At 39.1% G+C, this 16,669-nt stretch overlaps 1 protein-coding gene across 4 annotated transcripts in view; it reads right to left on the bottom strand.

Annotated features, from left to right (window-relative positions):
- Window positions 1–207: 207 nt before the first annotated feature.
- The window catches only part of GABRG2 (gamma-aminobutyric acid type A receptor subunit gamma2), an 84,292-nt gene continuing 67,830 nt past the window's right edge, over window positions 208–16,669 (bottom strand). The window contains exons 7-11 of one of the 4 annotated variants that reach the window (XM_075009327.1): window positions 10,512–10,532; window positions 7,637–7,791; window positions 4,463–4,668; window positions 1,930–1,953; window positions 208–483 (exon numbers count right to left, since the gene is read on the bottom strand). In XM_075009327.1, coding sequence (XP_074865428.1) covers window positions 208–483; window positions 1,930–1,953; window positions 4,463–4,668; window positions 7,637–7,791; window positions 10,512–10,532 — 682 coding nt within the window. Of the gene's footprint in view, window positions 484–1,929; window positions 1,954–4,453; window positions 4,669–7,636; window positions 7,792–10,511; window positions 10,533–16,669 lie in introns of all 4 variants that reach the window. The other 3 variants (XM_075009326.1, XM_075009328.1, XM_075009329.1) reach the window with 3 other exon arrangements.

Here is a 16,669-nt window from a genome sequence, read left to right as displayed (position 1 = left end):
AAACATATTGAATGGAATTCTTTAAATCACAATAATCATATGGTAGTTTCAGATGACATGATATGGTTTATATTTACTGGGTTATGGCACTAGAGAATTTGACCACTATAAAATGTGTCATAAATACCTTAAGTGGACTTTAAAAGGAAACCATCTCTCCAAAATATTCAGTGAGTAAGGCTCATGTCACCTATTTCCTCTCTGATTTTAAAGATAAAGGTAGGATACCCAGTACACCAGGTTAAACAAACAGAAGGCAGTTGGAAAAAAGATGCGCGCATATGAGTCCATTTTGGCAATACGGATGTGTATTCTCCCATGCCGCCATGCCCCTGTTCGACAATCCTCAAAGCAGCAGAAAAAGCTGGCACAGTCCTTGCCATCAAGACATTCATATCCATACTCTTCATCTCTTTCTTGGAGGTGTGTGGCATTGTTCATTTGAATAGTAGCAGATCGTGGCCGGATATCGATTGTAGGTGCCTATGATGAATGAGGAACAAAATATGGGAGCAGAGAGGATTGTTACAGTCTTTATAACAGAACTTGATTTAGACTAATCTAGTCTATGCAGTGATAATTCTGTTTATGAATAAACAGAATAAGGTGCTTTAATAGTAAATACTTAATTTTTAATTATTAAAAGAACACCTTCATATATATCTTAAATTCTGATATAAGTAATGCAGACTACATGCTAATAAATATGAGTAAGTAAGTTTAATGCCAAATAAATTAAACTTTAGAGTTTAAGGAGACATTCAGGAATACAATTTAATGGCAATTTGGATTGCTTTTGGCTTTTACATTTTAAGTAGTTGCATGAAGACAATTATTGGTGTTGTACATGAAAGGAATTGGGGTAATCAACTGGAAATGCAGGATTTTCTTTAGTACAAGTTGGTTCCATGCTTAGGCATTGGCATATATTTGTAATTTATTGCAAAGAGTGAAGAGAATGTCAACTGTTTCTTTCAGAATCAAGAGGTTTGAAAAGTCTATATAACATTCTCCAGTAGTTTGTTTTTATCCATGCCGCTCAGCATTTACCATTGTTCACCATCTAGAAGCCTCTAAATGTACACCTACACTGTATACAGTGGCTCTACATGTATCCATATTTGCATCAAGCTGAATTAATTAGGTATTTTTAACTACTTTGAATAACTGGTGAACGTAGTGTATACTACCCAAATATTTGGCTAACATCTGGCCAATATTTTTATGACTCTGGAAAATTATGACATGTTGATTTCCACAGAATATGTCAATTCTATTCACTTCATCTTAGACGTTCCCCATTATCCCCCTCCCCCTGCCCTTGGAATTAAATCTCTGCATTTCTGAATGAAGATCAGAGTCTGATGTACACAGTTATCTTGTCATGTTGGATAAGAACAGTGTGTGAATCCAGTGACAGTGCTAGAAAATGTATGCATCTAAAAACCCTTTCAAAACTCTGACATTAGGCACAAGGACACTGTTGGGATTATTGATGTCTTTAAATTTTTTGTAACTCACCATTAGATGAGATTTTGGCTTTGTTTATATAAATTAGACCACAAAGAGTAAAGGGAGTCAGAGCTGAGTTCTAAAAGGGTATACTACTGGTGGTTGGTATGACTGGTGGTATTGGATCCCATGGGGAATTGATAAAGAGAGCAATACAGATGTTTTAAACATGTTAGGCTCTCTTTACTCATGCGATCCAAAAATATTGTTTTCTATGAACCATAACTAAGTCAGGATTCAGGCTGCTGAATCAACTCTACAAATTTGTTTAAAAATCTGTAGCCATTCTACTTATTGAGGATAATGCTTTGAGTAGAATGGTTAAATGTCTAGTTAAAAAGGAATAATCTTATTTAAGCTCTAATGGTTAAATTCAGCACTTGCATGCAGTAGTTTTTCATTCCAAAGACTTTATACCTTGAAGGAAAACATCCGAAGAAGCTTTTGTTTTGTAGACAGAAAAAAGAATCAGAATTTTTAAATTAAAGAAAGAAAGAAAGTAGAGGAAGAAAGAGACAAAATATAAATTAAAAATACTTTTAAAATGTAGTAAGTAAAAAAAGAAAGGAAGAAAGAAATTATGAACAGGAAAGTGGGACAGCCTTTTAAAAAAGAAGCTCTGCTATAATACTGACAAGAAAATATTTCTCTAATCACAGTAACATGTAATTAAACAAGGACAAAGCCTAAAAATAAGGAACCCAATTTCAGTCTTTTCAATGTTCAGGGGAATTAAGAGCTGTCATTTATATCATCCAATTTTAAAATTAGGGGTTACCGCAACATTTGACTTTACATTTGAGGTCTAAGTCTCTGCTACTGGAAATTTCCCCTTAAACTCTCCACTGTTAATATTCAGGGTTATTTTTGTTTCAGATTTAGAATCAGACCCACCCCTGCTGGTGACCTGAGGGAATAAATTATCTTCTGATGAACTGTAGAAATCAGTTGTAAATGTCCCCAAATGCCCACAAATCTTTACAGTTTACATGACTTTTTCATTTTGTTATGTATTCAGCACATTTTTTGGTGTATCAGCAGATCATTGTCAAGCTTTTAAGGATGAAGTTAAAATTATTTAAAGAAAAATGAAAGTGTGTATTACAGATGCAAAAATGTTTGCCTCAGGATAGAAGGGTAAGGTGTCAACCTCTCTGAAACCAAATAGCAAATATTTTACTGAAAAAAGGGTTTTTTCCCAATGGCCTTCTCTGAGGCTAACAATTTTATTTATTAGGTAATGAGCTTTTGTGGGTAAGACCCCCTTCATCAGGTGCTACAGTACTGCTTGTTTTTTTTGTTTCTTTGTTTGTTTTTTGTGGTTTTGTTTGTTTGTTGTTTTGTGAAGCTACAGACTAACACGGCTACACCTCTGAGACTATTCACTGAGGCTGTTATAAAAGACAGTTATCATATACATGTACTGCTGCAGGTTTTGCTACAAATATTAATAGAATCACCTTAGCCGTGTCTACACGTGCACGCTACTTCGAAGTAGCGGCACTAACTTCGAAATAGCGCCTGTCACGGCTACACGTGCCGAGCGCTATTTCGAAGTTAACTTCGACGTTAGGCGGCGAGACGTCGAAGTCGCTAACCCCATGAGGGGATAGGAATAGCGCCCTACTTCGACGTTCAACGTCGAAGTAGGGACCGTGTAGTCGTTGCGCGTCCCGCAACTTCGAAATAGTGGGGTCCGCCATGGCGACCATCAGCTGAGGGGTTGAGAGACGCTCTCTCTCGAGCCCCTGCGGGGCTCTACGGTCACTGTGTGCAGCAGCCCTTAGCCCAGGGCTTCTTGCTGCTGCTGCGGCAGCTGGGGATGCATGCTGCAGGCACAGGGTCTGCAACCAGTTGTCAGCTCTGTGTATTTTGTGTTGTTTAGTGCAACTGTGTCTGGGAGGGGCCCTTTAAGGGAGCAGCTTGCTGTTGAGTTCGCCCTGTGACCCTGTCTGCAGCTGTGCCTGGCACCCTTATTTCGATGTGTGCTACTTTGGCGTGTAGACGTTCCCTCGCAGCGCCTATTTCGATGTGGTGCCGCGCAACGTCGAAGTTGAACGTCGACGTTGCCAGCCCTGGAGGACGTGTAGACGTTATTCATTGAAATAGCTTATTTCGATGTCGCTACATCGAAATAAGCTATTTCGATGTAGGCTTCACGTGTAGACGTAGCCCTTCTGATGTAAGAAATAAAAAACAGCTCAGAAGTGAGAGTATAGTAAGGAAAATAAAACAAGAAAAGAAGAAAAGGAAAGAGAGGGATTTGTCAGAAATGTACTTTGTGCTTTGAAGATTAAACTCTCAAGTAGTCTGTATTCTTGGCACTGCCTTTACGTTCTTCAGGTATTTTTCCCTTCATGAATGAATCTAATAGGGAAAATTCCCATTATAACCACAAAGTTTTGATAATCATGAAAGACGATGGGGACAGCAATAAAAATATAATATCTTAATTTTTAAATCTGCATTATGCAGTAAAGAAAAGATAATCATTTGTGTACAATGAGGAAGGTCTCAAATAGGGGCAAAGCTAAGACAGAGAAATTGATGATTTTCATATCAGTGACTCTATTTATCATAACATGAAGGCATGCTTTTGGTAATAGCTGTAACTTACAGAACACTTTGGTTAGATGGAGCCTGCCGCTAAGAAATCAATCTCTAGGCTCCTAACTAACTGTAATATATCAACTAATTCAACAGTTGATATATCAACTGTAATATATCAACTATTTATTCCCGATGGTTGACTATTCATTCCCCATGGTTCCCCATTTACATCGATGAACAGTTTACAGCTGTAGCAAAGTGTAACGGAAAGACAAACACAAATCAGGATTTTAATGCTCCCTCAAAAACATAATTGAGATTTGTACGGGGAAATCTTCTTTCTTACAATATTCTTACAATGTAAAAAAACATTCTTACAATGTAATCATACAATACATACCGGGTTTTTCTTCTTTTTGTCTTTATCCTTGCTTGGCTTTCTGTTACTGACAAAATAGTGAAGGGTCCCATACTCCACTAGTGCAGAAAAAACAAAAATGAAACAAACTGACACGAAAAGATCCATTGCTGTCACATAAGAGACTTTAGGAAGAGATTTACGAGCAATTGTACTGAGGGTGGTCATTGTCAGGACAGTTGTAATACCTGGGGAGGAAACAGAATTGAAAAAAAAAAGTTACTATTTAAGATGGCAAAGTAATTATGTCACTTGCTATCTACTGACTGGTTTGGAAGAATGTGCTGGAATCCTGACACACAGCAAGAGTGTTAAGAAGGAGCATGCTAAGCATGTAAGGACATTTCTATTCAGAGAGGCTACGTCTAGATTGCTAAAATCTGTCAGCAAAAGTTATACAAATTGTGCAATACATGTGCATATCACCTCCTACGGTTCTGTTGGGAGAGGCTTTCCCAACATTTGGCCTGTCTACATGGGGCCAAATGTCAGGAAAACCCACCTCTGCCAAGATATCCCTTCTTTCTCGTGGAACAAGGATGACCAGGATGTCAGCAGAATGCTCCTGAAGTGTCAGACTCCTGTTGGAAAACCTCTGGGCTCCCAACAGAAGCCTGGAGGTTAGACATAGTTTTTGAGACACCAGGCAGTCACAGGAAATATGAATTAGAATGTATTGTTTCCTGCAATGGGACTCACATGCTCTAGCTCCTGCAGAATCTTAGGGGGAGAAAAAGGTAACATTTCAGCAAAGGTAGCCAAACTCTATAAGGAAAAAAGATCACCCTTAACAACTTTGTCCGCCCTTAAAACTAAAATTTTTGAAGGTTCTTTACTATAGAAATAAGTTTCCTTCATGTTCAGTTTCTGGCCAATGATGAAAATGTCAGTGCTGACATGCCCAGATAACAGTATTTGCAGCTAGGGAGTGCCTAAAATATCACAAGTAAGTATATGAAAAAAAAATAAATAAAACCAAATGGGAAAAAAGGAGGCTAGAAGAGTAAATGACGCTGACCCTAACCCTAACCCTCACCCACTCACGTGAATATGTCATATGAATGAGCCTGATGTTCATTAAAATGAGGAATTAGAGGTGTAATCCAAAGCCCACTGTTATCACTGGAAAAACTCCTACTTATTTCATGGGATTTGCATTTGTTCTTCATAACAATGACCGACAGACAAGTATGTGGGAAAACCTGTGCATCATTATCCGTACTATAATTCTGACAATTCATGTTACTTGTAACTAATCAGCCATCTGTGGCACTATCCTATCATTTTAAAGTTTTTTGAATAACATCAGAAATACTACAGTGCCTAATCCAGAGCCCACTGAAATCTGTAAAAAGGCTGCCATAGACAATGATAGATTTTGGATTAGCCCTAAAAAGAATTAACAGAACCCCCATTGCCCATACACACAATTTAATCCCCATTTGTACTTTTAAGGATTGAAAATACAAAAAAAAAGTTAGGACAGAGAAGGAAAATTACATTTACCCCTTATTAGAAAATAATCAAAACTAATAATAAAATAATTGTCCATTTCAGCCTACACATCTGCCTGGATTCTTATATTTTAAATTGAGATTATAAATACTTACAGGGTATGTCTACACTTACAGGGGGAGTTAGCATGCTGCAATCAATCTTCCAAATCTTTTAAAGTCAGGGGTTCCTTTCTAAATGCCCCCATCTACATGGGCAGCAGCGTTCTGAAAAAAGTACTTTTTAATTTTATGTGGCTGCTGTTACGCTAATGAGGTGCTGCATATTCATGTCAGTGCATCATTAGCATCTTCTGAAGTGCCTCATTAACATTTCCACTCCAAAAGGAGGGGCACATGTAGACACAGCTACAGGGAATAGCGCCTATTTTGAAATAAGCCATAGTGCGTCCTCTGGCTCTATTTTGAAATAGGCTCAATGTGTGTAGATGCTGCATTTTGAAATAGCTACGTGCTATTTCAAAATGCAGTTTTATATGTAACACATATATTCAGCACCTCATTAGCATGCTGCCAGCTGCGGCTCTTCAAAAGTGCCACGTTTTGATCTCACGTGGCTCGTCTACATGGGGCCCTTTTCAAAAGGGCCCTGCGAGCATCAAAATCCCCTTATCCTATCGGCTGTCCTATCAGAATAAGGGGATTTCAATGTTTGTGGGGTCCTTTTGAAAAGGGCCTCATGTAGAAGAGCCATGCACGTGATCGAAATCCAGCAGCATGTTAATAAGTCACTGAATATTCATTTCAGCGTCCCATTAGTATCCTTCAATTTGGCCATTAGCATGGCCCTTTTGAAATTTTGGCCAAGTGTAAACACGGACACAAGGAATAGGAGCTATTTTGAAATGTTATAATGCGTCCAAAGGCTCTATTTCAATATAGGATCAATTGTGCTTGGATGCTCGATTTCCAATTAGCTGATTACTATTTTGAAATTCATTTGGTGTGCTTTTGCGTGCACTATTTTGGAGTAAGCTATTTCATAATATCTCTTCTGGAATACTTCTTATGAAATAATGCTGCTATGTAAACATAACCTTAGAGACACCACAGCAGAAAAAGCTCAGGACTTCACACATAGCACGTACACCTCTGCCATGTAAATACCTTTGTACGCCAATGTATTATTACATGGAAACCTGGTCAGATTAACAATTCCTTGGCATTGGCTAAATTCACAGCATTGGATATTTTTGTGTAAAAGCCAAGCTGGCCAAGTATCACAAAAATGTTCCCCAAAAATGTTATGACAAAAAAGGATATTTTCATCAGAAAACACATTTGGTGAATAATTCCAGCTAGTTCTTCAAAAAACATACGGTCTTGAGTATATAATAGAATCCATGTGTTCTTTAAACTCATTCCTGTGCAGGCTTCTACTTGAATTATTTGATGTACACTGTCCCTTTGCAAAGTACAACACAGTAAAAGGGGGATAAGGAAGAGATATGAATGTTGCTTGACCCACATTATAACTTGATAAGAAATACATACTTCAGTTGCCTTCTAAGTGACAAATGGAACTCTTTCACGTGTGAGGTACAGAAATCTATACTAAATTTGCGGTCAGATGTGCCCATATGCTGGAGCACTGCTAGATACATTGATGGCATCATACTTGCTGGAAGACACAGAAACTTACCCAGAGAAGTTCTGGCTGGAACTGCATCCTTGTTAATCCAGAATGAGACCCAGGACAATACTACAATGAGCGTGCAGGGTATGTAGGTCTGAATAGTGAAATAACCCATTCTTCTGCTCAGGTCAAAGTAAACTGACATGACTACGTAGTCCCCTGTAAAATAGATATATACACAGAATACTGTTTAAATACCCTTTATAGTCATCATCTGTTCTCTAGGTATATACATGCTGAGAAAATGAATTCTCATGTTCAGCATGTTTTGATAGGTGTTCTAGACACAAATACACACACAGGACTTGTCTACCCTACAGTGATCTTCCAAAAGATGATCTTCTGGAAGATCTCTTCCAGAAGCTCTTCGTTCAAAAGAGGATGTCCACACACAAAAATGCATATCAAAAGAGCAATGTGATCTTTCAAAAGACAGTGTCCACACAGCTCTTTCAAAAGAATGGGCTAGGGATCGAGAAATCCAGCAACATGAGGACCAATCTTTTCAACAAAGGGCCTCAGGAGCATCTACACATGCTTTTTCTAAAAGAATCTTTCAGAAAAAGGCTCTCTTCCTCATTTGGGAGAAGAAGAGGGCCTCCAGAAGAAGTGCCACGCTCTTTCAAAAGGGTGTATTTTGTGTGTGGACACTCCTCTTGTTATTTTAGATGGCAGCCTGACTTTCTGAAAGGACTTGCTAGTGTAGACATGGCCACATTGTATACAACTGGCTTAGTTTGGTTTTCTGCTGTTCTTGTGAACTGAACCCTGCTGGTCTCTATGGTATGGAAGAAAATATACCCTGCACCCCACAGAGTTTGAGTTAAGCGGTTTGGGTACAATGGAAGCCTACTTACAAGAGGAATAACTATTCCTCTCACCTACTGTTTTCCTCCCCTCACTGTGCTCTCCCTTCAGCTGGATTTATTGACCAGACTACAGATCCCTAGCATTGCTCCATTTATCCTTGCACCTGTCTCACTACTGGCACATGTCTCCAATCTCTGTGTTCTGCTAAGGACAAGGGGCCCAATGAATCAAAGTGTGGATGCTCTCACTTGTGCTTCAGATTGGCCACATCTACACTGACAACCTCGGCAGCACCTCTGTCGACAGATAGCATCTACACACAGAAGCAGATTCAAAGAGCAATTGGCTCTGTCAACAGAGAGCTACCAGACTTCCTTGCCCTCCCTTGACAGAATGGCTAACCAGAAGCTCTACAAACAGGGCTGCCAGGGTGTGGCCGCTTTATTGAAACAGTAGATTGATTTTTTGATGCACTTTTTGTGTGTTGTCATGATCTTTCAAAAGAAGTTTTTTTCAGAAGAGATCTTCTGAAACAACTTTTTTTGAAGGACCACTGTAGTGTAGCCATAGCCGAAATGTTGCACATGACACATTTTGGTTAACATGCTCCCTTGAATCAGACACTAATTCAAGCTTTTAGATTTTGTCCCCCTCCACAAACACCCTTTTTTTCCCCTTCACTCAAGACCTGCCTATGGAACTTGACTAGTGTCTCTGAATACACCTGCTTGTGGCAACAGTTGCACAGTTCTCAGGTCCCCCTGCCAAGATCTGGGAGGGGTTTGAGGAAAAAGTCCCTGAGGGCCAAAGCACTTGCACTCATAAGGGTAGAACGTGAGCTAAAATCAATGGGAATTCTACCTGAAGAAGTGCTGCTGGACTACATCTTCAAAGGAAAAGAGTGTTTATTTCTGTGAAGCTGGTTTGAGCTGGTTGTAGGTAGTTGATGGCAAAGGCCTATTTACAACCTAGGGCATTGGATTGGCATGTAGGAGAGCTGGGCTTAATTCCTGGAAACAGATTTCTTGAAGAAAATGCTGGCCCTGGTGAAGTGAAGGTGGGATTTTCCATAGCTTCAGTAGGGCCATGGTTCCACCCTTTTCTTGAAAACCACCTATTTTACCTTACTTTGCCTCTGCTGCATATTTGTAAAATGAGGATATCAATTCCCTACCTCACAATTCTGGTGTGAAGATGAAATCCATTCATGACACACACTACAGTTGGTGGCGATGGTTTATGTAAGTAGGTAGTTAGGGAGACCTTTTGCTGTATATTTATACAAGACCAAGTTTTGTGACATATTGACAAAAAAGTGTTGTTTACACTGTGAAGTTATCAGCAGTGTTACAGATTGCTTCTAACAGCAGACATAATGACCCCACAGTACAGATCTCTGTTTGAAATAATAGGTTTGTTGTTCCTCTCAACACCATTTTCACACCAATATTTCATTGTATTGACTCTAGTTGAGTTATTTGTTAGTTTCACATGTACAGAAGTGTGAGAAGAGGACCAGAAAGGTGTTTTAGGGATCTAAAATAATTTTAACACTTCACCAACAATCCCACCTCACTTCCAGCGCAGCATTCCATATAAAATTCAGAAAATAAATTGTTTGCCTGATTTTCTTGGGCCAGGAGTGAAATTCTGATAAGGAGAGCCAAACTGTGAAAACATGATATGCAATTAAAACAGTTCTCTGTGAGAACTGTGGGATAATTTGTCCCATTGCATGGAAATTAAAATAACTGTTCATTTCAAAACATAATTTTTGAAATAAGATTGCCTTTCTTATGCTAACTATACTGATAAGCCGTTTCTTCACCAACGTGTACTGGTAGTTGTTAAAAGCCAAGATGTTGTTAAAAGCAATCATTGAAGATATTACTAACACACCTACATTTGCATCCATATGAATGCTCAGCAACATATCTTGTAAAATACCGAATGCTAATTCACCTCAATTATTTTAATAAGTAGCTCTCAGATTTCTGGCAATAAAATTATGTTTGCCTTTTGTTCAGCTCTAGATCTAAAGGCAAGCTAATTGCATATTCATGCTGAAAATATAGTCAAATGTAACAATATTCTTTTTACGCAGCTTCAGCACACCATATTATTGTGACTCTAGAAGGACTGTTAATTAGCCTTCTTTATACATTTTATCCCCTTTTCAGAAGAAATTCTGTAAATGCTACATGTGAACTCACCTTTCACAATTGTCTCATATTCCATCCAGTGTATGTTTGGATTTATTTTTAGCTTTCTAAAATGTGCCTGTAAGATTCTCTTTGAGCATGTGGGTGTGATACAAAAAATAACCACCCAACTTAACTGACCAAGTTAGTTTCAAATAATTTCAAATGCTGGTTGACCAGGTCATGCTAGTGTGTGTTCAGGTACATTCATTTGTGTAGCTCAAGCTAATGGTTAAATGTATAAATGTGTATGCAGATGTTTAAATTTCATGAACCCAGTGGACCTTTACTTTTGTTTTTGCTATTCTGTTCCTGACATAATGTAATAACAAACATTAACATTGTAAATATTATTGTAACTAAATTATCCATTAAAGAAAGCTTGTGAAATGCTAAAGAACGACTTTCAGTCTCGAATAGAAAATACTAATTTCAAAGCCAGGGACAATTATATAAATAGTTGGAGGTCAAAAGTCTGAGCTCATTCCTCATTCACCATCATCAAAGGAAAGCTCATGAGTAGAAACACCACAAGCTTGCTTTCTGTGTGAAGATACTATAAATATGGATCCAAAGAAAGACTCTTTATCTCAGGACTGTGCAGATTCTAAGAAGGCAGAATAACCGAATGAGAAAGACAGAGATCCCCAGAGTTATTCTGGGTAGCCCTAAGAGACTTTTGGGAAGCAAGGAGATTATTACCTCTCTGCTAACATTGAGAATTACAGACTGTGACTTACCTGTACATATGTATTTACCGGCTTCACTAAACAACTCTCATTTCCTTTTCTGAGCTAATAAAACTGTCAGTTTGTTACAGAATTAGCTGTCAGTGTTGTCTCTGGTGGACGATTAAGGGTACCAGTGGATCTTAGGTAAGTGATAAGCAGAAACTTGTGGTGTGATTTGGCCTTATATAGCTTTTTAATCACACAGTTCAGTTTGTCTTGGTGGCAAGATAAGCTGGAGAGTCTGAAAATATCCATGAGACTGATGGAGTGATGCAGGAGTTCAGATTTGTTCCTGGCTTGGCAAAATCTTATCATAGAACACACCAGAAGCTTAGGTTGTCAGCCCTTGTTTTCTGACAGTGTGCTCTGGGATAAGCACTCTCAGTAGTGGGCAACTTCAGACACTGTGATAGTTTAGAGTGTACAGTACTATTGCCCCATCAATTATAAGCTTGACTGTGAGGAGAGCTTTATTTTATGGCCTGCAAATGCGGAAAGTAGGGGTCTGTGCTAGAAATCCTTAGCACTATTCCAGCTGTAAAGCTGTCCTAAATAGGCAGTTGAGGATTTCCTGACTTTCATAGGGTCCTGCATGTGGCTGTACTTCATCCTTTCCCAGCTCCTCTTGCACAGGGTGTGTTGGGGGAATGAGGTGCAATCCAACAATATCCAACTATCTTAATGGCTGTGCAAGGACATTACAAGATAGGATAATTTACTCAGCCCTTGTCTTCTTCAAACATTTATGCAACACATTTGTAGTGTATCAACAACTTGCTTTCTCCTGCACACATACTTAGGTTTTGTCTTGAGTACAGTTGGTCAGACAAAAGGATCAAGAATTCCCGAGGTGAGGAACTGTTGCGTAAATACCCTGCTCCTAGTTCCCAGAAGTTAAATAATGGGGAGATTGACACAAGAGTTAAAAGTGTTCTCCAGTAGATCTCAACTATCTGTAGCCAAGGACCCAGGATACACAGGTCTTCACTCTGATTCTTCACTGCTTTGTTTTGTGAAGTCATTTACATGAAGGCAAATTCAGTGTGAAATTATGCTGACTTAGTTGCATGTGTTGCATTTGTTTATGTGGAATACTGGGGAAAAAGACCCTTGATTTGTATGCGGAAGTGAATTGGAATCCAGTACAAACCCCAGGGAATAGGAATAATGGCTAACATCAGATGATATTGACACCATAATCAAACTAAGCTTTGATAGTGATTCCTTTGGTTAAGGTGGACTGACACTTTCAGCTATGAGACTCCATTCAGATTATGAAAACTTCACCAAATATAAACTGTTCAAGCTGACATTTCCCATGCTGGGTGCCTGACCAAAGGTAATCATTTTCTTTTTCCTTTTCTTAAAGTTTCAGCTAAAATTGTTTAGCTGTTTAAAAAAAAAAGGCAAGAAAAATACACTGTTTCATACATGCTAAAAATGTACATCTAACCTTCATGCTTGGAGCATGGAGTTGAAATGTGGAAGGGCCTTCATGTCAAGGACTTTCCTTTTGCTAACCCTGAGAAAATTATCCCATATATTCCTAAATTAAAGCCTCTATACAGTCTTAGTTTGTACATGTTCTATAGAACATTAAGGTAGAATTTGCCAAATTATTTTCTGAGTATTCTAGCTGCCTTGTGCACGCTCCAATCCTGCACAGATCCTGTGTGTGGACTGCTGTGCTTGTGTTTTCCCCGAAGACCAACTGAGCTTGCTCCAGCTCAAGAATTCAGGATCACAGTGAAACTCTCCTTGCAAGTGCTCCTATTGGCTGGCAAGAGGCTGCTGCTATATTACCATTCTTCCGTCAGAGGTGCCATGGTAATGAAACAATTTGAAGCAGGCTAATGAGGAGCTGGCATGCATATTCAGCACTCCTTTAGCATAATGGTGGCTGGGAGGACAGACTTCGAATTGCAGGTTGACAGTAAAGATGGGGGCAGCTTCGAAATAAGCAGCCCACTTCGACATTCCCTTACTCACTGGCCAGGGCTATACTAGCCCCCACCTTTCAAAAGGGGTATGATAATGAGCCACTTCAGCAGATTCTAATGAGGCACTTCCATGAATATGCAGTGCTTTATTAGCATAATGACAGCTGTGCATTTCGAAAGTACTGCTTTTGAAACGCAAAGTGCTCATATAGACAGGGGCCTTTCAGAAGGACCCTAGGACTTCGAAAGCCCCTTATTCCCATTTGGTTTTGTGAAAAAGGGGCTTTTGAAATCCAGGGGGGAGTCCTTTCAAAAGGCCCCTGTCTACATGAGCAGCATGCGTTTGGAAAGCAGCACTCTCAAAACACATGCAGCCGCCATTATGCTAATGAGGTGCTGCATATTCATGGTGCACCTCATTAGCATCTGCTGAAGTGGCTTATTACCATACCCTTTTTGAAAGGTGGGGGCTAGCGTAGCCACGGCCCTACAGAAGTAGATCGGAGTAAGGGAATGTTGAAGTGTGGCTCTTTTTCCGAAGCTGCACCCATCTTCATTGTAAATCTGCAATTCAAAGTCTGTTCACCCAGCTGCCATTATGCTAATGAGGTGTTTTATATGCATGTCAGCACCTCATTAGCCTGCTTTGAATAGCCTCATTACCATGGCATCTCCGATGGGAGAATGGTAGTGTGGCAGCAGCTGGAGTCACTGTGGTACCAGACGCGAAAACTGGGTAGATGAGTTGTGGGAGCTGTCAACAGGTACATGGACAAAGTATATGTCAAAAGAGGGACTCAGGATTTGAGAAATAAAGTCACTTGCAAATATCCCATTTACTGTCAGGGTGCAGGCCCAGTACCTAATTAAGGAACAAAATAAGAAGAAATTAAAAATTATATTTGCTTATTTTTAAAGTAAACATATTGCAAGCCATAATTTCTTGAGCTTGTTATACTCATCCTTCATATTTTGCACTTTGTTTTAATAATTACTAAGAAAATAAATGTGTGCAATCAACAAATCTGATTCAGTTTATCCTTTTACAAAGAACTAATGCATGAAATGTGCTGTAATCTATTATACAGTCTTGTTTAAAAACATTGTGTAAAAAAAATAAAAAGTCGGGGAGGCTGTTCAGGAAAATGGGGACTACAAATTGGTTATAGGTAAAAAGATACTTCAAAGTGGATTAATTTTTGTGATATAGTTTTTTTCTTTGTTTCTGTAATTAATTTACCTATGAAAAATGCCAGAACACCAGACTGAGAAACAGGAAGAAGAATAAAAACACCAAAATGTGATGTATAATACAAATTCCCTGAATGCTTTTCACAACAGCCATAAGCTCCCTTTTTTAAAGACAGAAAATGGTTAACAGTCAGAATTAATATGGCCCACTGTTTATATGATAACTATCAGGCACAATTTTGTTTTCACAATAAATAATGGCCACATGGTGTACAGAAACCTGCAGATTTTCCAGTTGTCAGATTTTTAATGTTTCTCTCCTCCCACCTCTTTCATTTGAAACTAAAAACAAAGCACAAATAATTATGATTTAAAGCTTTTTAAAGTATGTCTGCTAGGGAAACATGGAGACATAGATAAGAATAACATATTCAAATGAATGAAAACAAAAAGAATGTGCATTATTTAAACTGTGTGGCGAACCCCTGCTTTTCAATTTCTAGGGACTGTAACGGCAAAAAGCAAAAAACTAAGCAGTCCTACAGCACCTTAAAGACTACCAAATGTATACAAATACAACAGATATTTATATATAATTTATATATAACAAATTTGCGAAAAGCAAATCACTAGGAAATATTTCTTCAAGAATACATGTCTTTGACCACAGGAGGGCATTGTTGCCTCACAGAGGAAATAGGCAAAAACCATAAGTGTGTCAATGGAAAACAGAATCTTAAAGTTGTCAGTGGCTACACCTCACATCCATTTGTATAAGCCCAGAGACTGCTTGATGCATTCTGTAAGAATGTTGACATGGGTGCTCCTCCAAAAGGGTGTATTATAGCTCTTCGACAACCCAAATCTTCTGTGTCAGAAGTGTTACTAATATAGCGAGACCATCTAAGCTTCGTGAACATTGTTAATGGGAAAATGGCTGTGTGGTGGCAGAACATGCCTTCATTTTCCCCATAAAAACCTAAGCTAATGGGTGAAAGGTCCACCAGTACCTATTTGCCAAGATGATCAGGCACGTGATCCGATGCTTCAGTTGTCCTCACTGCCAGATGCAGGAGGAGGACGGGGTACAGGTCACTTAAAATTGCCCTGTTTGCTTCATTCCATCTGAAGCACCTGGCAATAACAACTACTAGAAGGAAGGATCTGTGGCTAGATGAACAATTGATCAGTAAAGCCATTCTTAACTTAATAGATACATTCTTGACGTGTCTTTTTTTGTTAATGCTGACAAAAAGGTCCACTTCTTGGCGCACAAAGATTCCACTTCACAAAGGCTATGTCTACACAGTGCTCCACCCAGGTCCGCTGCTGGCAGAGCTATGTTAAATGAGCTTCTTGGGATTGAAAATGCCGTGCCATTTGCATACTCCCAAAGCTCATTACTATAGCCCCGCGGGAGTTCGGTGTTGGCAGAAGGGCTGCCAGGACTGCAGAGACCGTGTGGGCATTTGAGGCATAAGGAACTGGCAACGGAGGGGGGTTTAGCCAGCAGAGGTACGTCCACATGACCTCTGCATGGCCAGCACCTCCTTCTGCCGATGCCAAACTTTCACGGGGGTACAGTAATGAGCTTTGGCAGTATGCAAATTGCACGGCATTTGCAACCCTGAGAAGCTCATTTTTCATAGCTCTATCAGCAGCGGTGCTGTGGGGACGGCCATGTACACACAGCCAAAGGTTTTAAAGAGAAAACTGATCAGGCAAAACAGTGGTTTAATGCAAAAGGCATATTTTGTAATTTTGTAATATTTTAGGATATATTACATGAAAGGTTGAAAGGCTATGCAAAGGTTTGACCTTCATGAATGTAGGCTTTAAATTAAAATGAATAGTTATAGTACTTTTAGCAAAGCATTCTTTGTTATCACTCTGAATAAAATTTTTAACCAAGGTAAAGAAAAGTATTAAGTGACTACAAAGGTCCCTTAATATAGGATTAGCTTGGAACATAAGACTGAGATGAGCTGGCTATACCATAGAAATGCAATGTTGTTCTTGTTATTATTATGACAGGCATGGACCAGGACCCCATTTGCTAGGGTGCTAGGAGCTGTACAAACACCAAACAAAAAGAGAGCTCCAGCCCACAGGACCTTGTAAAGTAAAATATGTGTGTAGCTATCATCAGGTGTAGCAGAGGAGGGG

The sequence above is a fragment of the Carettochelys insculpta genome, chromosome 15 (assembly GCF_033958435.1).
Source record: "Carettochelys insculpta isolate YL-2023 chromosome 15, ASM3395843v1, whole genome shotgun sequence".
In the NCBI taxonomy this organism is placed as follows: domain Eukaryota; kingdom Metazoa; phylum Chordata; order Testudines; family Carettochelyidae; genus Carettochelys; species Carettochelys insculpta.
Note: the sequence above shows the minus strand (reverse complement) of the source record. Positions and strands in the feature narration are given on the sequence as shown.